This window comes from Falco peregrinus, chromosome 2, assembly GCF_023634155.1.
Source record: "Falco peregrinus isolate bFalPer1 chromosome 2, bFalPer1.pri, whole genome shotgun sequence".
In the NCBI taxonomy this organism is placed as follows: domain Eukaryota; kingdom Metazoa; phylum Chordata; class Aves; order Falconiformes; family Falconidae; genus Falco; species Falco peregrinus.
In genome coordinates, this window is record NC_073722.1 from 4738197 (window position 1) to 4762500 (window position 24304).

At 49.6% G+C, this 24304-nt stretch overlaps 1 protein-coding gene and 1 long non-coding RNA gene across 3 annotated transcripts in view; one reads left to right on the forward strand and one right to left on the reverse strand.

Moving 5' to 3' along the window:
- Positions 1-1095: 1095 nt before the first annotated feature.
- Positions 1096-2614, forward strand: HELT (helt bHLH transcription factor). Of its 2 annotated transcripts, none has more exons than XM_055797956.1 (4): positions 1096-1122; positions 1477-1581; positions 1725-1821; positions 1938-2614. In XM_055797956.1, the coding sequence occupies exons 1-4, from the start codon at positions 1096-1098 to the stop codon at positions 2435-2437; spliced, it is 729 nt and encodes a 242-aa protein (XP_055653931.1). In that variant the 3' UTR covers positions 2438-2614. The 2 variants fall into 2 exon arrangements, with proteins under 2 accessions (XP_055653931.1, XP_055653932.1); XM_055797957.1 differs by having other exon boundaries at positions 1941-2614.
- Positions 2615-24082: 21468 nt separating this feature from the next.
- The window catches only part of LOC129783970 (uncharacterized), an 11198-nt gene continuing 10976 nt past the window's right edge, over positions 24083-24304 (reverse strand). Inside the window, exon 2 of the long non-coding RNA XR_008746183.1 lies at positions 24083-24304. This exon is cut by the window's right edge and continues 4533 nt beyond it. This is a non-coding gene — a long non-coding RNA (uncharacterized LOC129783970).

Sequence of the window (24304 nt, forward strand, 5' to 3'; positions counted from 1 at the left end):
CTGAAGTTTGTTAAATTGACCAAAATTAGGCAAATGAATAGGGGGTCTGTCGGCGATCCCGCTCGCAGGTGACACCGAATAATGCACTCTCGGACCAGCTGCGATCCCCTCTTTATTTGCCCCTCTTTTCTTTGACCCGCATTATTAAAATTTAGGCCCAATGAAACTATTCATACTTTTCAATGGGACATTTTCCTATAGGATAATAGGCTACAAATTGAGCCTCTCCAAAGGAGAGGGGGGGAGCAGGGGGGGTAAAACAACAACGCACAGACGCGCACATCACACAAAAAAGGAGCGTCGTGTGCCAAAGGCTGGCGAGAGCCTCCCCGGGCCGGGGGAAAAAAAAAAAAAAAAAAAAAAAAAAAAAGAGGGGGGGGAAGAATATCGTGTGCCAGCCCCCCGGTCCCACACCTGCCGGGGTGTCCCCGGCGCATAAAGCGGTGTAAACAAAAAAAGCCTCGCTGCCATCTCTTATAAAGATGGACGTGTCACCAAGTCGTGTGAGAAAAGCCTGAGAACAAACGGGGCCACTCCGTCTCCAAGGGTTCTCCCTTGAACTGGGCGGAACAGCCTATTAAGGGCTTACTTAATTACTTTAATGACTCTGGACAGGCTTTAAAATGCAGTCAGCGCCGGGGCTAAGGGGAGGGGTGGGGGGTGCCGGGGATTTGCAGGCAGGCGGCGGGGATGGGGCCGGTGGATGCGGCGAGCGGGGCGCAGGGCGCGGTACCGCGCCCTGCGCCCCGCTCGCCGCATCCACCGGCCCCATCCCCGCCGCTATTGTGGGGACCGTCACGTGTGTCCCCGAGGTCCACGTGGGGCGACACAGCTGGGCCGCCCCCGGCTGCGAGGGGGGGTGGGGGGGTGGGGAAGAAGTAGAAGAGAAGGAGAAAAAAACCCCACAACCCACCCACCAACCCCCTCATCCCTCTCTCGCCGCCTTCCACCCTGATCTTTAATGCATACATTCCCCCGGCGCCGCTCGCCCCTAATCCTATGGGATCAGCGGGCCCGTGGAGGCCCCCCGGGGTCCCCCCCAAGAAGTGATGGCTTTATAAGGGGCCCAGAGAGAGCGGGGATGCAGTGCCCACCATGGCCTCCAAGCTCAAGGAGCGGAGGGTGAGTCGCCGCCTGCCTTGCGCGCACGGCTCTTCGGAGCCTCACGGCGGACCCGGCTTTCTCACCGCCTTTCCCTTCGAAAAGCCCCCTCCTCCCCCCCAAAAAACCAACAACCAACCACACACCCTCCCTCCAAAACAAGCCTGCCCTACCGGGGCCGCCCGCGCAGACGGGGAGCCCCCGGGGTGGCGCGGAGGGGACCCGCCGCCGGAGCATCCCTCCCCGGGGCCGCGTCGCGCCTGGCGCGGGGTGGCGCCCGGCTGCCCTGGAGGGGTCGGGGCCGGGGAGCAGCTGCCCTGGGGAGGCCGGACCCGGCTGCTTTCCCCCCGCTAACGCGCCCCGTCTGTTTTGCAGAGGACGCCGGTGTCTCACAAAGTGATTGAGAAGCGGAGGAGGGACCGCATCAACCGCTGCCTCACCGAGCTGGGGAAGACGGTGCCCATGGCTTTGGCCAAACAGGTAGGCGCGGGGGGGGGGGGGGGGGGGGGGGCAGCCTCTGCTCCCTTCACCCCGATGCGGAGAGACGCCCCCACACACACTTCGGGGGGCGGCCCGGTGGAGCGCAGGGGAGAGGTGACGCCCGTGTCCCCCGCCCGTTGCAGAGCTCGGGGAAACTGGAGAAAGCGGAGATCCTGGAGATGACGGTGCAGTACCTGCGGGCCCTACACTCGGCGGACTTCCCCCGCGGCCGGGAGAAGGGTAGGTGGGCGGGCGCGGGCCCCACGGCCCCCCGCCGGGACATCCGCGGCGTGGGGGCGGCCCCGGCCCCAGCCTGGCCCCCGAGGGGCTCAGCTCCACCGCCCCTTCCTTTCCAGCAGAGCTGCTCTCCGAGTTCGCCAACTACTTCCACTACGGCTACCACGAGTGCATGAAGAACCTGGTCCACTACCTGACGACGGTGGAGAGGATGGAGACCAAAGACACCAAGTACGCCCGCATCCTGGCCTTCCTCCAGTCCAAAGCGCGCTTCGTCACGGAGCCGCTCTTCACCTCCCTGGGCTCCCTCCCGGAGCCGGACTTTTCCTACCAGCTGCACCCCGGGCCCGAGTGCCCCGGGCACGGCCACAGCCCCGGCGACGCCGCCGTGCTCCAGCCGCCCTCGGGGGGGCCCTTTCCCTGGCACGGCGCCGGCCGCAGCCCCCCCCTGCCCTACCACCTCCCGAACGCCGCCGTGCCCCTCGCCAGCCCCGGCCAGCAGCGCAGCACCTTCCTCTCCTCCGTGCAGGGGCTGGACCGCCACTACCTCAACCTGCTCGGCCATTCCCACCCCAACGCCTTCGGGCTGCCCCCGGGCCAGCACCCGTCCATGCTATAGAGACTCGCCCCCGCCGGAAAGATCCTATTTATGACCGCGGACACTACGAGTTACGCCCGGGGAGGTTGCCGGGGGGAGGGCAGGGAGATGCGCGGGGGTCGCGGAGCGCTCGCCCCGGGGCCCAGCTCTGTCCCCGCCCGCCCCCTCGGGGGCCTGGGGCCGCCCCCGCCCGCTCCTCCTCCCGCCTCCGGGTGCGGCGCCTGTACGAGCGATCCCTTGGAATAAATGTTTATACCCGCCGCCCCTTCTTGTTTCCGGGAGCGAGCTGCCTCGGGCGGCCTGGGGGGGTCCCCAACCCACTCCCGAGCGAAACGTGGTCGGCGAGGCCCGGGGAGGCTGCTGCACGCACCGCCCGTTAGCCGTCGGAGGGGCGGGGGGGTGGGGTGGTCGGTGCCGCCGGGCCCCGGGGAGAGCCGTCGGAGGGGCGAGGGCCCGGGGATGCCTCCCACGCTCCTGGGGGGCCGCGTCCGAAAGGCACCGGCACCTCCCGCGTGTTTTGCCGGCGAATTTCCCCGCGGTGCAGCTTGCTCGGAGGAGGAGAAGGAGGAGGAGGAAGGCGCAGGACGGGGCGGAGAGGGGAGGCGGCCGCTGCGGAGGTGCGGAGCGCCGGGAATAACGCAAATCCAAGCAAATCCAAGCTCCTGAGAGCGGGTCCCTCAGGACCGGCTGCCGTGGCCGGCCTCCCTCCCGCCGTGCCTAACGGGGCCGTCTCGGTCCCACCGGAACCACGCGCCCCCGTGTACCCCCGCAGCCTCGGGCAGGGGGACCCCAACCCCCCCCAACCCCCCCCCCCCCCTCATCCGGCGTCCCGGGTGTACCCAGCGGGTCTGGAGCCGCCCAAGGGTAAATTAACTTATTCCAGTTGGGTGGGGAGGCTTTGAGGAGATTTGACCCGGGTTGTTTGCCCAGGTCACGGAATGGGCTGACCCACAATTTGTAAACCAGCCCCACGCTTTATCTGGAGACGGACAAAAAGATCTTCATTACAATGAGTAAAAAGTAGAATGTGTATCTTCCATTTAACCTGTAAATACAGGAAAAGCTGCTATTTCAGATTAGCTGGGAAAAGGTCACCCGGCGGGATAACGCGTGAGTCAGTCGGAGAAGGGAGAGAACCCCTCGTTTCCTCGGGACACCTTCAGGATGGTAAATCCATCGGGAATCCCTCCCTTGCTCAGCGTGCACAGCGCAATAAGGGATCAGCCAAACGCATTCACCAGCAGCAGAGTGGCCCCCGGTGCCTATTATGAAAGCCCATCTCCTACAACCGTTTTCACCCCCACCGGGTGCAGAATATGGAGAAAACGCGACACGATTTTTGTTGTTCTGTGAGCGTCAAGCTCCTGTGAACCCTTTTGGGCGCTGAAGCACTAATCATATAGCGTTTTCCTGGAAATATAAGTTATTAATATATTCAGCATTTCGGTCCCTGTTAACCAAATTAAACAAAACTTTCCTTTGCTAAGTAGATTTTCTCTCTGGGATTAGCAGACGGCCACCACGGTCAAAACTGGGGTCATTTACATATAATTTTGCAAACTCGCACTGGTCCATGACAGTCTTTGTATCGCCGATGTTGTTGCTATTCTGGATTTTTTTCTTTCCCCTTTTCATTTTCATTTAGCTGTGGAGGATAAACCCCTCTGTGGCTTTACAATGACTTTAGGATAAAAGTCTCCCCCCTCCGCCCGTGCAGGGCTCTGAGCTTGCCCCCCAGCCCTGCAGACCCCAGCCTTCGCCCCCCAAATTATTTTGGCATCTGCTAAAAGCTGGCATTACTGCACAGCTCCCATGGCGCTCCGCAGGCTTCCTTCCCCCTACGTGGGTGCAGAGCGTGGCACATCCTCACAGGCACAGGGTTGCAGAGCTCCCTGGGGACAGGGATCCCCTGTGTTTTGACAGTGGTCCAACTCATTTGTGTTTATTTTATTTTACATTTCTGTGCCTGGAGGGCGGAGATTTTTAGCTGGTTTTCTCCTGGGCTTACTTTAGTTCTGCCATGAGCATCACCTGCCAGGTCTGGTGGGAGCAGGTAGGAGATGGATGTCACCTGTGCTGGGCCAGTTAAAAGCCGTATCTGGTTCCAGATGGGGTGCCTATCTGGGCTGTCTGTGTACATCTTGCTACACGGTAGTGCCATTTACTGCTGTCTGGCAGCAGCTAGCACAGGAACAAACACAGGGGTTTTGTTCCTGAAAATAAACTGCTTTAACTCCCAAAGCCCCCAAAATACTAGCTTCTCTGTTACACACCTGCTTGGCTAAAAATCTCAATGATTAATGACTTGCTGTTCAGAGGACTGTTCAGAACTCTTTTTTTTTTTTTTTTTTTTTTTTTCTTCTCCTGGTTTTGCACCAGCACCTGGGGGCTTTGGTGGCAGTGCCACGCTGTGGAGTTTCCAGCTTTGCAGACAGAGCCCATGCCACAGAGCACAGTCCCCGAGTACATGTCAACACAGTGATTTGGGGGGCAACTTATCAATCGGGTCACTCGCTGATGAGAAAAGAGTATTTTTATTTTACTTTGCATCAGTGACCTTGCTCACAACATCGGACCACAGTCACCACGTCTGTAGGGGCTGAGCCATGTGTTGGGAAGAAGCAGCTGGGGGCGGGAGAGGTTCCTCTGCTGAAGCCTCTTAATCACAGATGTGTTCCAATAGCAATACGCATGATAGCTGGCTTCTTAGTGGTATGGCTACGATCCCTTTCCAATTGTACCAAAGATCCTGTAAGTCTTCCTGTCCCTCTGCTGCTGTTCCTCAGGGTCAAAGGTAGCCCAGGGTAGCCTGCACGATTTGACCAGGGTCATACCACAAGTGCTGAGGAGAGCAGAGGGTCTCAGGTGCCAGGGTTAATGACCACCCTGCCCAGCTCAGCTTCTTGCCCTGCTAACATGTGCTCAGAGAGTTAAATAGTGCCTAGAAGCCCAGATGGGTGTTCTACCTTCATAAAGTGACTCAAGCGTAACAGGAGACTTTCTGCTTGCCAGTGGCTCTTGGGAACAGCCTGCGTATCACTGCTGAAGCAGCTGCACGCTTGTCCAGCAACCCCTTCACAAAGGCAGTCTTTTGGAAGGAAACCCTCCAGCCAACAGTTTCATATTCGCTGAGATGCAGCACCTTATCTCACAGATTTGCCTCCTGCCTTGCATGAGTCCATCCCCTCTCATATCACCATGTTTATTTCTAGCAAACTTGCCCACAGATTGCGTAAAGGCTGTTTTAGGACAGTGTCATGGTTTAACCCTGGCCAGTGACTAAGCCCCGCGCACTCCCCCCTGGTGGGATGGGGGAGAGGGCTGGAAGAGTAAAAGTGAGGAAACTCATGGGTTGAAATACAGTTTAATGGGTAAGGCAAAAGCCGCGTGTGCCAGCAAAGCAAAGCAAGGAATTCACTCCCCACGTCCCAGGGCAGCCGGGCTCCGTCACACGTAACGGTGACTTGGGAAGACAAGCGCCATAATGCCGAATGTCCCCTCTTTCCTTCTTCTTCCCCCAGCTTATATATACTCAGCATGACATCATATGGTATGGAATATCCCTTTGGATAGTTTGGGTCCACTATCCTGGCTGTGTCCCCTCCCAGCTTCCCGTGCCCCCCCAGCCCTCTCGCTGGTGGGGCCTGAGAAACTGAGAAGTCCTTGACTGAGTATAAACATCACCCAGTAACAACTAAAAACATCAGTGTGCTTCAACATTGTTCTCACACCAAATCCAAAACACAGCACTGCACCAGCTACTGAGACGAAAATTAACTCTCCCAGCTGAAACCAGGACAGAAAGGAACACTGGATTCTCTTGAAGAGAAAATGTGATTATGGAAGATGTACAAGAAAGGCATTTATACATATATATATATGTATATATATAAAAATAAGGTTACAGCTCTGATACCTACCCACATCCCATACTGCATGCAGAGTGGCATGTTAAAACAAACAGAACTCATTTTCAAAGGTAGGAGAGAGCAACGCTGAGAACAGTTGCATAAAATATCAAATGTGAGGAAAGAGGAGTAGTTTTGAAGAATCAAACTCAGAATATTAAATGCAGTTCAACTTAGATTGTTTTACATTCATCTTCAAGCTACAGCAATTGAAATGTGCCTTGTTTCATCATTAGTAATACAGTTAATTAGGCTGAAAAAAAATACTTTCGCTAACAAGAAATCTAAACTTCTGCAATATGCTCTGAAAAGTTTAAAGGCAATTTTTAATTACCTTAAGAATACAACATCTCAAAGCACATCTCTAGTTTACATGATGATTGCGTAATTTAAAAAAAAAGGCTTTTTTTTTTTTTTTTGGCTCTCTCTCTTTCCTCTTCCTCAACAGGGAATTTATGACAAGGTCTATGACTCAGTTGTTATGATTTTCGTGAACATTACGAAGGCAGTTTTACCCCTGCAGCGGGCTTAACCCGGAGCACGTAGAAGGATTTACACCAGCTCACTTTGTGGTCCTTTATGTAGAGAGTATCTCAAGTCTCCTGCTAGCTTTGTGGAAACTAGGCAGCTCCTGAACTCTGAGCTCATCTCTGTCTCTTGTGAATTCCAGCACCAAAATTACACTTTCAGTCCTGTGAAGGGTGCAGGCATTTGGAGTAGGGTGCAGTCCAACAGAAACCCTGAAGACCAGGATTATGGCAGAAAGCACTTTCGCTCTGATTCAATAGCCTGTGCCACCATCTCCCACCCCTCCGTTCCTAGCCTGAGGCTTAGACATTCTTCTAGGACGTTGGAGTCTTAGGGATGAAGTCTCTGAGGCTAAAAACTGGCTGTCCCTCTCCCTCTTTGCAAGTGCCTGCTCATAACCACTCTGTAACTTCTTAACACTTAAAGCAGCTTCTGTTGTCTATGAAGAAAACGCCATGCCCTGGTTCTCTGAAAGGAGAGATTAGATGGTAGCCCAGCTGGAGCTGCTTGGATCTCAGGGTATCAAGCTGAAGGATACAACCAACCTGGAGTCCTAAGCACGAAGCTGTGGCAGGGTTTCAGTTGCTTTCTTCATGCCAGGCAGGAGCGGGGACTATGGCTTTCACACCTCCATTCTCCACCTCTGGAGGTACATGTGGCCTGTGCACCATGTGTATACTACTCTTACTACATACATAGGAAGCCTATACAGGCCCTCTTCCATAGCACAGCTGGATTCAGTTTAGGTTTTCTTGGTATTTCCTAGTCTAGCTTGGTTGTTCTTTGCTTAAATGCGGCTTTGTTAGATAGATCTTCATAACTTCCCATACATACTACAGGAGCGCCATCCTAGGGGACGGATTCACAGAGATTAGCCCTTAAAGGTCAGTCTTTTATGACTAGGATATAGGATCAGTCTTCTTTTCTTTTTTTCCAAAAAATAAAATGTCCTTTAACTTAGCCTAGGGCAACCTCATGGCTTGATACAGACAGGTATTTGATACACCTGTACAACCTTACTACAACAGATGATGCCACTATACCTGGGAGTAAAAGTTAGGGTACAGACTTTTTCTACCAAAGATGGTAGGACAGAAATAACTTACCCGTATGATCAAAACGACTGCTGGGTTTTCAGGACTGGGGTCTTGTTATCATGGTATTGTTATCTTGATACTGTTATCAGGAATAACAGAACCTGTGGAACAAAACCTGCATAGCCTCAGTTTCAAAAAGAGCAAAGTGTAACAGGGATCAATGGTGTTCACTGAGCACAGATTACAGAATTTCAAGAACCTCAGGAAACCCTGAGACAATATATATTACATATAACACAACTATCTATTGGAATGTTCTAAGGGAATCGCTATAACCTGAGCCTTGCATATTCTGCTAAAAAAATCCCTTTTTATCATAGGATGTAATAATAATTTTTTCTGTGCCACAAAATTTTTTCATACAGTGCCTTCTCCCCTCTTCAAAAATGAGAAAAAATATGTGTTGGAGTTTTATTACTGAAAGTGTTGTAAATTTTCTTTGATGTCTGGAGAAGGAGAGAAAGTAATTGGAAACAGAGCAAGAGCAAGAGTAGTACATCCTTTGCTTCATAATGCCAAAACCTGTAAGACAGCAAAGATCTATGAAAACCAGTAAAATGATGATTAAAGGTGCCACTGTTCACACCAGATTACAAATCATCATCTGCAGGAAAGCCAATATGTTAAAGCAAACAAGAGACTCCTACATGCTGTTACCTATGTACATATATTGTGGACCAAATCCTTCACTAGTGCAGGCGAGCAAAGCTTCCTGGAGCTCCCTGAAGATATAGCTGCTTCCATGAGGAGGTGACATGATGGACTTAGGTCAGCAGAGAGCTTCCCAAACAGGTAAGCGATACATATTTCAGTGGCTCCTCACACTCCTTTTATTAATTTGGCTATGCAGCCACATGCTTATAAAGATGTATGGGAAGTAAATAGCCTAACATGGTTCTAAGCACACAATTACTCTGATCATGAAAGTGAAGTCACGCGTACGTGTTTTGTAAAACAGCTACAGAACAGGTCCTACTGCTTCTGGTGCTCCGTGCATAAAATATTCCTCCAAGAAAAAAACAAACACAAGGTGCAACAATCTACACTTAAATGAAAGGCCAACCTCCATCTGTGTGCCTCTGCAGGAGCTAATCCAACCCTATGAATCAAAGGATCTCTCCATGGTCATCTCCTTTCCAGGTTCCAAGCAGCAAAATGGCATGCTGTTCTTCGCTGAATATTTTGTCTTCCCAAAGCTATTTGCAACCCTCCATGCTGCACCTTTGTCTCTCCTTTTCAGAAAAGCAATCTTCTCAGTAGCATCAACTTAGTCTGTTGGACGTTGCATGCGGTGAGCATCTGTGTTACATTCAGCTTTGCCTTATGCTCTTAGAAGGAGCTTCTACCACCCCTTCACAAAGCACCTTACAGGACTGAATATGGCAAGTGATGAGTAGGAAAAGGCATGCATCCCTACCAGAAGTACAAGACATAGCTAGAAGGATAGGCAACTGGGAGAACATAAATGCTTTTGTTCTAGTCATGGGAATACTTTATGTTAATTTATAGCAGGTTTGCAAAGGGATGGTTTTTTGGCTGTGTTTCACTGGCTTTTTTATGAGCTTCTTCCAAAACGGATTTGTAATCAATTTGCCTTTTTAGATTAGGATCACATTTAGAGGGAGAATGATAAAATTCATCCTCTTCTAGCAGGATGTCACGGGGATTTGGGGACTGGAGTTCTGGAACCGAGAGGTGACCCCTGCTGCCAGCATCCAGCTACCTAAAGGCCTTTCAAAGATTCCTCTAGGCACTGTAACTGCAAACAGAAAAAAAATCAAGGTGGCAAGTTATTTCAGGAAAATGGCAACCATTTAGTAGAGCACAAAACCACTTTGAGCATCTCATCACAGCTGGCCAGGGTGCAAGGTGAGGACATAGTGTGCTTTACAGTCTGTAGGTCCACAAACGCACAGGCAGGATGCTGGCAAGTTTCATTCCTCACCAGACCAAAACCCCAAGGATGGGATGGGTCCAATGGCATTTTTTCATTCGTGTACTTGGAAAAATTATTTTGTCATAAGGCAGCATCATACCATAAAAGAAAAATCTTTCCAGTGGTCTGACAACAGAAGGACATACTGAAATACGTAAGTATGGGACTTTAACCGTTGGATGTCTCAAAGGTAGAGGTCTAAGCATGAATTAATCATTCTAAGAAGCAATCTTTCTAGTCAAGAGGGACAAACAGGCATCTCCAGAGACTGATTATAGTTTCCCCCTTAAAAATGAGCTGATTTTCCTTGGAATATATACCTTTCCCCTTTTGAAACAGGAGGGAATGCAGGATCAATAGGTCAGATTCAGATATACAAGTAGGGGAAAATTCAGGGCAGCCTGGCAAGCAGCTTAATTTATCTGCTCAGATATTTCAGAGGGGCGACACAACTTCATGCTAAAACATCACAATTAATTAAAAGAAGTTCAGCCTTCAGTGGCTCAGCCAAATAAAAACTTCTTCCATCTCACCTGCAAGACCTGTTGCTCTTTTTTTTTACAAAAAGTCCCATTTTTTGTGTCCCTGTGATGCAGACTGACGGTGTAGCAAGTCCAGCCACTGAACTGAAACAGCTGTTGAATGTTTAAGGGTCCCAGCAGCCGGTTATCCCAACTGACAGGTATTTTTAAGGTACTAGTTGCATGTACTGCTGGAACAGGTGGAAAGAATTTTGGGTGGGGAAGAACGGGTTTTCACTACTTCCCTCCAGCAAGCACCGTTTCAGACAAACCTGTTAGCCATCCGCTGAAAGCCAGTGCCCTTTCTCCCTAGCCTGGTTGTCAAAATGTCAAGCTCAGAAGCTTGAGCCCCTCCACGGCACTGGTTTAGCTCCGAGATGCCTGCATAAGGGCAGCCGCGTTATTTCCCTGCCACCTTTGCCAACACGAAGCAAAGGGCTTCAGGAACTCCATGTATAAAACTTCTACATAAAAAAATCAGAAATCGATATTCTTAAATTCATGCATACCAGGGGAGAATTTTGCTATTGATTTCAATGGAAATCAGTTCTCCTCTCGCCCCCTCTCTTCTCTTCATTACAGTCACTGAAATTGTACCAGCTCTGGCTGATAACATGAGCAAACAGAATTATGCTGCGTTCTCATGAATGTACTAAGGAACTGGCATTTCATCACAAATAGACACATTATAGGATAGACAGCATTTAATCCCTTTTTCAGAAAAAGAATTAGTTGGTTTTTTTTTAGGATTCATCATCAGCCAGTTTTGCTGCTGAAGCTTGTGCTTCATGCATTTTAAAAAGAAAGCTTATCTTTACCCAGGTGCTACTTCGCTGCTGAAACCCCCTACTCATCCAGTTTCGTTACATTTCTGGAACAGCGCACCATGTTTCACGACCACCATTTTTTTCCCACTGAAGTAAATTACATTTGCCCATAGCCTGGCCACCAGGATGTCAGGATCACAGCCGAGCTTTTTCATGATGTTGTTATCAGCTCCTTTTCAGAGCGGACAGTGCTTGGCAATGGGAAAACGTGCACAGCTCAACGAGTAGCCAAATGTCACATGAACTCCTGAAAACTGAATGTGTCGTCCTCCTTTGTAATTAAAGTTTCTCAAGATTGCAGAGCTCCCATGCTGTTTCAGACTGGATGTCAAATCTTCCTGCAATACACCAAAAGACAAAATGTAATGGCACTAAAATGAACAGTGAGAGATAATGACTATTTTGAAGAAAAATAGGAAGTTATTCTAATTATTAGCCAAATAACTGGGGTACTTAATTGGTGAACTCCTAGCAAAGTCATTGGTGCCTTCAGAAATTTTTCTAAGGATGATAGTTTTGTGCTGACAGACATCAGACTGCTGAAATGATGCTTGCTTGGATAGAAAATACTCTGAATGAGAGATAATGAGTGGATCTCCAGGGAGATCACCACTCAGCAAGTTTCTACCTTATTTTTTTTTTTATTCTTTCTGAGGCCATATGTCTTACTACTTCAACAGAAGATACATGATCTCCTGTGTGAGACACCAAGAATTGATTTCCTCTAAGTCTTCAAAGTCCTCTTTTATTGCTGGGTAGTGTTTATTCAGTAAGCTTTTCATACCCCTGAACAGCTTGAAGCAGGGAAGGAAACCGATGCAAAAAGTTATAAACAAGACTCTGCCTGTTATGCTGATACCATTTCTCCTTGCGATTTGTCTCCTGGTGCCTTCAGCTGCCTCTACGGATTTGATGTATCATGATGTCACAATTTCTATGTGGTCCCAATGACATGCTCCAGGATCCGCTGCAGTCTTGGAAGTTTTCCAGGAGATGAGATTACCCAGATTACAAAGAGTGGTATGGATTTTGACAGCTACTCAGTTGTTAGTCTAGAAACAGGGAGTAGGACCCTACTGACAGAGGAGCACGAGTCAAGATTAAACACCACATTACTGCCAGCTTGCAGTCCAAAATTCCCCTCTTGTTTCTCATTCCTTCTTGTTTCTGCTATTCTTCAGACCATAATGTAGCTATTACTTCATATTATGGAGTCGATTGCATAGTTTCTGCACCATTTTACACTATATCCAACTAATCACAGCTAGAATTTATGCCAGTGGAAGGAGTAACGCAGTTCACAGTGCTGACCCTGCGAGGGTTTGCACAGCTCGGCCTTGTGCACTTGGCTTGCTTTACTTTACTGAGGGCTGCTTCTCTCCGATTTCAGAGGAACCAGATTTCGGTGGAAAACCAGGCCAAGGTAAAATGGTATCCCTGGGATTTCAGAGGAACGGACAAGTTAGGAAAAAAAAAAAAAAAGTGGTCATAATGGTGCATTCTTCCCACCTAACAAGGACAATATCCCTGAAAATGGTCAGGACCGAGATTAGTGGCCACAAAACTGTCACTTGCATGCTTGGAAGTAGGACCTCAGCTGCAGCCCTGAGCTTTCCTACCAAATTTTAACCCAGAGGGATCATAGTCAGTCCTACCCCAGTGGAAGACAAGCTGCTCTACAGGACAAAGAGAGGTAGCATTGCAGCGGCAAGACACCTATTTTTCTATACTTCTGTACCTGCTCAGGGTTATCTTCCACCTACAACTTTTTGGACCTGTTTATTTTCCTTCTGTTTCCGTGCATCTTTCCCCTCTTTAGCCTCAGATCCCAGCCTGAACTGAGGTGTCCATCGAAGAGACTAGGCAGGCTTTTCTGAAAGAGAAACACAACAGGTTTGTTCCTCCCTCTCTTTCAATGACATGACGTCTCTCCTTAACGAACGCCCCAGAGCCCAGGTAAGTGAGAAACATTCCTCGCTGTAATACCAGCCGGTACAATTTCAGGCTGGTTTTGCTCTTAAAAAGTAACCAGAAGTACGGCATTGCTGGGCAGCGCTGTTTAAGTACAGCAGACCAGATGCTGCCCCGATGTGTAACCTCTGCCAGCCCAAGTGAACGGAGGAGCCGGCAACTTTGTACATCCCTCTGAAGGGCAAGATGCCCAGATAGAATGAGTACGAGGATGCATCTTTCGGGAGCCTCTCTAGCCCGTTGGGCACGGCTCAGGAAGGCGGCTCAGGCTGTATGAGAAGAGTATTTACCTTGCTGCCCAAAAAAACCCGAGCAGCCCAGGGCATAAAGCATCCCAGCCATGGCAGGCTGTCAGGGCTGTACTGCCTTAGTCTTGCAAATCCCTCTGATGGTAATAAGGGTTGCGTGACCGAGACACTGACTTTGATTTCATATTTTAATCGCAAAGTGCGAAACATGGAGCCTGTTGGCAGCTGGCAGCCTTGCCTGCCTTTCCACCCACCCACATCCCACAGGAGCAGGGCTTCAGAGGGCAGCAGCATGCTGGAGTGTCTTCTGTCCACCACGAAGCAGAGCGTAAAGCATCTTTTAAAAAGACGAAGCATCTCCAGGTGGTTAAGGGCACGGGGCTACGGCGAACGTCTGTGGTGGGCATGACTGCAGGCCGGCCGGGTTAAAAGGGAGGCTGCCCAAATTCATCCAAGACCTGCAAATCTTGAAACACGTAAATCCTACATGCGTCAGATAAAGAAGCCAGAAAGAAAGGTGCCCCCTAATGAGTTTTTTTTGCGCTTGGGTGAGCGAAAGGGCTGCTTCAGGAGGCTAATAACTGAAAACCTTCCAGGCTTTTGTCCGGAGAAATGGCAGGCACTTTCCATCACTTTGAAAAAAAAGAAGGCCTTTCGGAGTCTTCACGAGAGATGTGGATTTTAAGGGCGACCTTAGGTCATACAGAACTAATCAAGCGAAAACAATAAGAAAATTAGACTGACAGTCAGCAAGTATCTGAGGACTTTATCAAAAAGAATTAGGAATGGACAAATTCACTGGGAGCAAAGGATCAGATCTGCAAGGTGGCATTGTGTGGCGGGATTAAATTATTTATTCATTGTTAATTTATTTATTTATGTATGTGCAAATGACCTAGCTGCTGCAGGTGCTGAGGAGTTTCTGAAAAGGCCCAGTTTTAGAGCCAAGGCTAGAATATTGGTCCATTTAACTCATTCTTTTCCTTAAGGCGATCAAACAGTGACTTTTATCTAGGAGATAGAGGAGAAAAACCATATGTGTACTGGGAATGATGCGGGGTCTGAGCAGCACTAAGTACCCAAGTATTCCAGTCTCATTCAAGAATGCTGTGCAGTTTAATGTCCAGCAAATTAGCAAATGAATGCTTATGTCAATATGTGAAAAATCCCTAGTTGGTTTAAACAGATAAAAAGCCTCTTGGGAAATGGCAGAAAATGCAGGCTTTCTCTCCCCGTCTTTTTTAAAGAAAGAAAAAGAAACAGTACTTATTAAGTTTTCCCCAAACTTACAAAAAGTTGCAGAAAACAACAACAGTCTACGTGGATGCTGGCTCTTATATACGCATGAAATATTTCCAGTGCTGTTACTGCAAAAATACAAGAAGCTTTTCCTAGGCCCTCTTTGAATCACATACTTGCTATTCAGAAGAAAACAGTTAAAATCTGGGACAGCTACAGAGCCTGTTAGATGCCATCCCACTACCCCTCTCTTAAAGGTACAGGAGGTCAAATGCCCTGGAGAAGGTCCATCTCTACGTTTTGCCCCGATTTGTAAAATCAATCCTGAGGATGAAGTCCACAAACACCTCTTGTTTTCCCTTCTCCAAATTTAACCATTAAGAGGAAAGGGTAAAAATTGTCATCTCATGTCTCCCTTGACCCAGCAGAGCAAAGCCACAGTGGGGACTCTGTGTACGACATGACCCTGGGGAAAAAAGGAACATGAGATCCCAGCATGGGGGTCGGAGGCAAGAAGTCACACATATCGAAAATGACAGCGTCACGTCAGTTAATGCCATGTGATAAGGGACTCCCGCTGGGTTTTACGTCCTTCTGCAGAGATACACTCGAAGGTTGGCTGGTAAGGAAGGTTTTTCACTAAATCCAAAAAGGAGTTGTAGCTCTTTAGGCAAGACAGATCATAATGGATTATCTTTCTTCAGGACAAGTATCAGTAAAACTGCCCCACGAGACACATCCTGAAAACAGACAGGCAGGTTTCTGCAGAATGGCATCTCACAGACTTCTGCTTTACACATGGTATTTCCCTCCTCTTGGCCATTCTTAGGCCCTCTTCCCCAAACCAGCTTTCTTTATGTCGTTTTGGAGTAAGGGCTACTAAAGAGAAAAATAGAGGGCACTTAAAAGAACAAACGTATTTAATAATACTAAATTTAAAACACTACCTCAGATTAAAAGTTCAACGAGCAAATTTCCCAGGCCACGTAAGAAGGTCATGTAGGAAGTCTGCTTCCTCCCTGAAGCCAAGAAGTCCTCCTTTCTCCCTTGAATGTTAACGTGTGAGGATGACTTTGGTCAATACGAATGCCAGCGTGTCACCAATATGCTACCGCTTACCTCCTGCTGCCCACTGAGAGCCGTGACACACGGTAACCGAGGAGCCTGCGGAGCCTCTGTCTTACTCCACGGGCTGTCGGGGTACCTTTTAAAATAGCAGGAGCCAAAAGCAGAGTTACACAGCACTGAGAGCTCAGTCATCTCAGGAAGAAGTGGCACAGGCCTTTTCTTGCTTGTCGTTTCCGATGGGTGGACTCCCAGCTCATGAGAGAAATACTTACTATCCGCATGCAAGGGCTTGATCTAGTACTTACTATGCCTGAATTGCACGTGCTCAGGAGTACTCAGCTCACTGTCGTGGTTGAACCCCAGCCAGCAACTAACATGCACTGCTGCTCGCTCACTCCCCCCCGGTGGGACGGAGAGGGGGTCGGGAGAGTAAAAGTGAGGAAGCTGGTGGGTTGGGGTAATGACAGGTTAATGGGTAAAGCAAAAGCCGCGTGTGCCAGCAAAGCAAAGCGAGGAATTCACTCCCCACGTCCCCCGGGCAGGGGCTCAGCCATCCCCAGGGCAGCCGGGCCCTGTCACACCTAACGGTGACTTGGGAGGACAAACGTCGTCACTGCGAACGTCCCCCCCTTCCTTCTCCTGCCCCCAGGTGTATCTGCTGAGCATCGGCTGCCCCTTGGGCCAGCTGTGTCCAGCTGTGCCGGCTGTGCCCCCCCAGCTCCTTGTGCCCCCCCCCCTGCTCGCTGGTGGGGGGTGAGGGGCAGAAACGGCCTCGGCTCGGGGTAAGCGCTGATCAGCGATAAGGGGAACATCCCTGTGTTACCAGCTCTGTTTCCAGAACAATCCCATACTAGCTACTATGACAAAAATTAACTCTATCCCAGCCAAAATCAACACATTCGCCTTGTATGTTGTCTCTGACCTCAGCTACATTGACCATGTTTCTTACCTGTATCTCATAGGAAAACTTCACTACTATCTGCCTACTTCTGCTGTCGAAGTTATTAGATAAAATATTAGTATTTCCAATAGTATTACCAATATTGAAAGCAGAATACTTTCAATATTATGGTCTCTCACCTATCTCCCCACCTATTAATTTTAAGATTTCTCTGCTATTTCCTACTTTTTTCACCTTCATTGTTGGCTTCCAAAATTGCGCGGAATTAAAATTCCTTTTTTGCTGCTAATTAAGATGTTTTGATTAACATCTCCCTGATGCTTTACACAGAACAGTCAAACTGGCTGTGAGTCCTTCTTCTGTTGGGGGAACAGGCTGGCGACCTACGTAAGTGAAAAGAGCTGCCTCAAGGCAGCATGGAAATACGGACTTGAGCTCTGCAGGCAGGGCTCAGCGCAGGACCAGAGTGGGGACAGGGGTAAAAGGCAGCCTGAACTGTCCCAGCACCCATCAGGACACTGCCAAGGGATGCCCAGGAGACCTTCCCCTTTGCTCTATGCATCTGCACTTGCCCTCTGAATGCACAGCAGCCGTTCACTAGTGTTTTCCGGCATCTGGTAGCCCAGACTGCTTCATGAAGTGGCAGTGCAGAGGGTTACACAGACACTAGATTGCTAGGTCTAAGAAATTAAATATGGGCTAACTAGAACAGGGAAACCTTGCTGGAGCTTTGCACAGCTAAGTGGGCTAAAAGCTGAATTGACACAAGCTCAGCCCAACAGAAGATTCTTCCAGGAACTTCAAGAATCTGAAGCTGAGCCTTGAATGGGATCCCATCAACTAATGCCCTTGCTGTCATTACCTACCTACCAAGTCCTATTGGATACCGTTGCTAACTACAGGATATAAAATTACTAGAGCTTTCCATAGCCTTTCATGCAGAGTACGAGACTGAGCTGAAAGAATAGATCTCGTATTTCTTACTGCTATTAAATTCCAGCTTCTCTAACATTTTGTGTTTCTTTCAGCGTCTTGTAGTTAAAAAAACTCTTTCACTTCAGAGACAAGTATGTGGACAAGTATGTAGGATGCAAAGCTGAGCCAGAAGGGCTGTGCTCTAGTCACACCTTTGCCACGGCACTTAAGGACACGTGCAGGCAGTTTCCACCTCTGTTTTCATGTAAGTCAGAGACCAGAGCACCTATTGCTTTCGGATTTAAGATGTATCACAGCTTATTATTAATAATCTCCCTTATTAGCTTTCTTAATTCTAATACTGCCATTGGCTTAAGATTTGGATCCACAGAGCCATTCTGCCTAGAGCTTCCCAGCACCCCCCAGCTCAGGCAATCAAGCCGTTAAAATCCCTTGCATTTTTACGACACAGGAGGTAAAGGATGATACCAGGGGTTTTCCCAGCTAGATTTCACACCAGCCTTCAAGGAGGCAGTGGAAGTCATACACGGGGATACTTGTTTGTAAGTAAAGTTAATTAAACATCCACAGATATTAGAAATATATCAGAAAAGGAAAATTAGAAGAGGAAGGCAGAACGGCAGCCAGGCAGTAGCATGAGAAAACCAGACTGTTCTCTGAGCCAGGGGGAGGCAGTTCAAGTACGCTCCAGGGAAGTCCTGTCACCAAGTTCAAGGTGCAGCAGCTATAGCGTAGTTGTTACAGACTTCTGGGATGTTTGCATTTTACAAATAACAGCCTTCACCACGCAAGTAGGTGTCAAGTCACTGTGAAATTAGTGTGCTATTTCTCTATACAGCTAACTGCATGGATGTTTACACCTCCTGCAGGGAGAAAAAAAAAATATCGGCAATTAAAAGGTAGACTAAATGATAAGTGTGACAAAACAGAAAACGACGCCACCTTGCAAATGAAAGTTTTGTCTTTTTGACAAAAGACTTTTCCAAACAGATCCACAGATTTTACCGAAACACAAAGATTTCTTCTTAATATGAAGCAAAGTCTGTTTAAATGGATACTAACTGTTGTTAGAACAGTTTTCAGCATAAAGGCTAAAGTTAAAGGGGGACAAAAATGCAGATCATAAAAAGACGTGCACAAGCAGAACAATGGTAAGAAAGACGTTATTAAAAAATTCCTGTCAAACCTGAACAGATAGTTTGCGCTAATAAATACTTCAGTAACTGACCCAAAGAACCCCCCATCGAGTGCAGGAGGTTTGGCTTGGCTGATCAGACACTAAGCAAGGCAAACACCAAGGTGGCCGCTGCAATGCAAATCTGCTCTTTGGGGTCTGGTCCATAATAACGGTTGCTACTACACAAGTGTTTTCAAATACACTTTATATTTTCCCTGCCACTCAAAACGTGCAAGTACTACTCATTGAAACCCTGAGTTAGTCCTCAGCTTCAATAGTCGGAAGGTCTGAGACACTAGAGTATTCTGAACTAGCAATGTATCCTTTCCCAGAAACACTGCTCTGCTTAGTCATAAAAAAATACAGCATTTCTGGACTTTTTGCAAATATTGTAATAGTAAACAATGTTAAACACGTGTTTCAGGAGGAAGGATGAACCTTTAATATACTTACTGTGTGGCTGGTTACAACTTCTGTATGCTTTTTTGTACAGTCTTCAGAACAGTATAGATGAAATGCACACAGCAAGAAGTTCAGACACGCAGCGGCTCAGCCCTAGTTAGGTATCGTCAGGAAATGAAACTGGCAATCAGAAAAGTGTTTGGCTGGCACAGAGATTTATTGCAGCCTTCCTCCCAAAGAATTTCCCAGTAGCCCTACAGAATTTGGTTTGGTTTACTTTCAAGGGAAGACATGGAGGAAAAGAAGTCACAGAAGCAAGAATTATTTTGCTGGATACCACCAGAACAGAGCCCCTTAAAAAGTCTACAGAAGTAATATTATTCTACAGAGACTCTGCCCCTTCCAGAGACAATATACATATTGATTCATATACTTTTATCTGCATAAGCACATGAAAATACAAGTTATATACAATCAAATACATTATTGGTCAGAAGAAAGGGCATTTTCACATTTGATACCGATTAGAAGCTGCCAGGGGGTAAAAAACCCAACAAAACTGGTAATTTTTTAAATCTTACAATAGGCTACAATAAGCTGAAGGGAAACAGCTTCACAAGGTCTCCCTGACTGCTAAGATGCTGTTGTTGCAAACATCCAAGAGTTAATTCAAAACCAAATGCAAATACACTGCAAGGTGTTTTGTCCAATTCAGAAAGCTGGACTAAATGATTCAAGAGTTTTGCCTAGAACCACCATCATCTTTGACACTTTTTCCATAAGACATCCCATCTAGAAAATCTAGGAAAAAAAAAAAAAAGCAGGTATGACACCACATATTCCTGGGATGGGGAGGATTTCTTTCTCCTTCTTTACAGAGACACAGAAAGTCACAGTAGTAATTCAAAGCCACATTAGAAAACCAGCATGAAATTATGATGAAATTATACGGTGAAATAAAAGTGAAAAAAATATTTTACAGACCTCAACTGCTCTTGGTCTGTTAGCAATTCATGTGCAAGTGTCTGAAAACCAGAAACAGAAACTAACTAGTTTATTTCTGTGTTCACAGCACGTTGAATTAAAGGTTGCTGGTGAAAATTAATTATTTTTAAAGAACTGTCCAGTTGTAATAATCTAATTGTTACCAGTCACAGAGAAATGGAAGACATTCCTAAATACCTAATTCTAAACTGTACGAGTTGGTGAAACCACCCAAAGGTAATGATGGCATTATGTGTGGGATGTGTGCTATGTACTCTCGGCCCAGAGCGATTCTAGTTGTCATCATGCATCAATTGCTGAGGCAGCTGAAAGTAGTAGAGTCAGGTACCCAGGTACAATTGTCTGCCCCTTAGGTACCAGGTCACTAATGGCAATGAGAGCAACAGTTAAGATGGCTGGTGGAGCAGGAAGAGCGAGGTGGAAGGCTTATCTGCCACTGCCACCACTCCCTGCTCTGTAAGTGCTTCAGCCCTGCAGGCTGATTTAGTTTGATTTGTATAAGACGAAGCAACTTATGAATAGAAGAATTATTTAAAAAGCCTGTACCAACATGCCGTTTACAATATGACTGCTTTAAACCTTTGGGCAGACCAAAGCAAAACTATTTGCCTGGACTAAAACTAGATCAGAACACCCTGAGATGTGCACAGGTCAGGTCCAAGCGGGACACAGCACTTCGCATGCCTCTACATTACACCGGTGGTAAAACGGGACTGGGGAAGACATACTGGAAAATGGAAAGATCTATTGTGTTTCTATTTTTGTAACAAACTCGCTTGGCATGTGCTGCTGACGGCTGCCTGCGCATCCACATGCTGGCGTCTGACAGCTCAGGAATGCAGCTGGGACGGGACAGCTCAAGCAGGACGGCAGCTCCTGTGGCTGTGCCCGGCGGCTCTTGCAGAGGCTGTGCCACAGTAAGTGTGCGACAGGCTGGAATGAGGTTGCTGTTGTGCACAGATCTCCAGCTTCGCTCGGCTCACGTCACCTGGGCATCTCGCACACCTGAGGGTGGAGGCTGGACCCTTCTGTTTGCCCCTTCATCTCCCATTAAGATTGGACTTAAACTAGTTAGGGTTTAAAATATCTTACAGCAGCCTTGAATCTTATAGTGTCATCAGCTGGAAGGGCTCTCCCTCCTCCTTTGTCACCCCCCAGCCTCACCGGGTCACTCTCCAAAACAAGGTTCAGCAGAGCCCAGTTCCCCTTGGCCACCGTCAGCTGCCCCCCGCCCCCCACCCCATCCTGCAGCGCACAGCAAAGAGGGGCACCAGCACGAGCACTTTGCCCACCCAAGATTTCTCCGCAGAGGGGGGATGCAAACTAGAGTGGCTTTCCAGCTGTTTCATAATTCAAGATCTACCCAGCTGTAAGACGGAACAGCTAAGGTGGGGAAGATGTTTCACACGAATAAATAGCAGGAAACTTCAGGTTAAACGTGAGTGCGCTGAACGGGCTGCGAGATGGACTCTTGGTGAAGGTTATCCTCAGATACCAGCCAGCTGAACCTGAACGCTGGCAATGTCAGCGTCAGGAAATTTGGCAGGGGAAAGCATCGCTGCCCCAAATGCTGGACTGTGCCCCGGCTCCCACACCTAGAGCTGCCTGAATGCCATAGAGTTTCGCCTGCTCTTTAAAGTGCCCACTGTATCTGACAGCATCTCAAACCTTTTCCAGCACTTCTCCAGTAATCCAACTAACTAAAAAAGAAAAAAAAACCCCACAAAACCACAAACAAACAACCCTCCACACACAGAACAATAACAAAACCCAACCAAACCTCACTTTCTCACCCCAAAACATGCCGGGGAAAAGCTCGGATGACTCTGAGCTCCCGAAGAACTTACCACCAGGAGTAAATCTATCCCCTTCCTCCTCCCACCGCCGAGCCCCGCGGCTTGGGGCAGGGCCGGCGGGGCCGGGGCCGGGGCCGCTCGCGCGGGGCCGCTGCGCCCCCTGCAGCCCCGCTGCGCCCCCTGCAGCCCCCCTGCACCCCCTGCGCCCCCCGCACCCCCTGCGGCCCTGCTGCACCCCCTGCGGCCCCCTGCACCCCCCACGGCCCCCTGCGCCCCCGCTGAGCCCCCCGCACCCCCTGCAGCCCCTCTGCGCCCCTGCTCCCCAGCTGCGCCCCCTGCAGCCCCCGCTGCGCCCCCTGCAGCCCCTGCGGCCCCGCTGCACCCCCTGCGGCCCCTGCAGCCCCCCCGCGCTCCCGCACCCCCTGCGGCCCCCCTGCGCCCCCGCTGAGCCCCCCGCACCCCCTGCACCCCCTGCAGCCCCTCTGCGCCCCTGCTCCCCAGCTGCGCCCCCTGCAGCCCCCGCTGCGCCCCCTGCTCCCCAGCTGCGCCCCCGCTGCGCCCTCCGCACCCCCCTGCGCCCCCTGCTCCGCAGCTGCGCCCCCTGCACCCCAGCTGCGCCCCCTGCACCCCCTGCAGCCCCTCTGCGCCCCCTGCGCCCCCGCTGCGCCCCCCGCACCCCCTGCAGCCCCCTGCGCCCCAGCTGCGCCCCCCGCACCCCCTGCAGCCCCCCTGCACCCCTGCTGCGCCCCCGCTGCATCCCCTGTGCTCCCTGCAGCCCCACTGCGCCCCCTGCGCCCCCTGCAGCCCCTGCGCCCCCTGCTCCCCAGCTGCGCCCCCTGCGCCCCCTGCGGCCCCTGCGCCCCAGCTGCGCCCCCTGCGGCCCCTGCGCCCCCTGCGGCCCCTGCGCCCCAGCTGCGCCCCCTGCGCCCCCTGCGCCCCCTGCGGCCCCTGCGCCCCCGCTGCGCCCCCTGCGCCCCCTGCGCCCCCTGCAGCCCCTGCGCCCCCTGCTCCCCAGCTGCGCCCCCTGCGCCCCCTGCGGCCCCTGCGCCCCAGCTGCGCCCCCTGCGCCCCAGCTGCGCCCCCTGCGCCCCCTGCAGCCCCTCTGCGCCCCCTGCAGCCCCTGCGGCCCCGCAGCTGCAGCGGCCCCGGCCCCGGCCCCGCTCGGCCGCTCTCGGGCTGGCAGGGGGTGGTGGGGACGGACGCGCTGCCCCCAAACGCTTCTGCTTCTGCCCCGCGGGGAGGACGGGCCCGAGGGCGCTTTCTCAGCCCACCCACCCAAAGCGGCCCCTTGCGCTTGGCTCCACCACAAGGAACCACGATGAGTGCGTAACACGTCCCGCCACGGTACCAAAGAAAATCGAAAGACACGTTGCAAAACCGAATTTTGATCTAAACCTCATCACAAACTTTTGGAGGAATCCGAAAGAAACGAAACCACAGATTCGAAACTTAATTTGCTGGAGAAAGCTCTGCCGAACGGGCATTCTCTGCTTTTCTGTCCGGCCCTGTGTTTCCACCTCGTTTTACAGCTGCTGTGACTGAGGTCAAGTGATATGTCACTCTGTCAGATCACACAGCGAGTCAGTGGCTCTTCCCGGATTAGAACCATTCCACACAGCCCTCTGAAAAGATTTGTAACAAATGTCAGCGCCGACCGTCCGCTGTTTAAAGCATATGTTTAAAGCTCTTAGACATCTCAGTCAAAAGGTATTGTAAATATAGGGACAAAGCTAGTAAATGCTTCGCTGTGGAGTTTTAATAATGGCAAACCAGAATTTAGCAGGGATAAAAAAACCCCCACCCTTAAAACAGGTCACCTTCAGCAGGGAATATGTGCTCTGTTTTGGAGGCTTTCCAAGGCCAGGAAAGAATTTGCTTTTTTTCCTCCGGTAGCAAACAAAATGGTCAAGATGCTAGTGGCTCAGCACAGGCTGGTAAGGTCGCGGGGCCAGAAGGCACAAAATAACTTGAATATAACTTTCTCTTTCTTGCTTGTTAGCATTCCTGGCCATTGCTGACAGTATCTTTTTTGTAATGAAAAAGGAAACGTGCCTGAAGTGGTCATTCTGTTAGGCACAACACGGACAAAAACGTCTAACACTGTGGTCTTGCCATAATCCTTTACTGATGTCATCATCAAAACACAAGAAATTTCCTTGCAGAAAGTTAACATGTGTAGAGATTTAACATGACTTTTAAGCGAAATCAAAACCTAATACACAACAGTACCCCTTTATAATCTCATCATCCTAGCAGGAAAGAAATATTCCAGCTATTTAGAAAAAGACCATCCCAAGGCCCATAGTTGAAAGGATACTGTTCACTTTA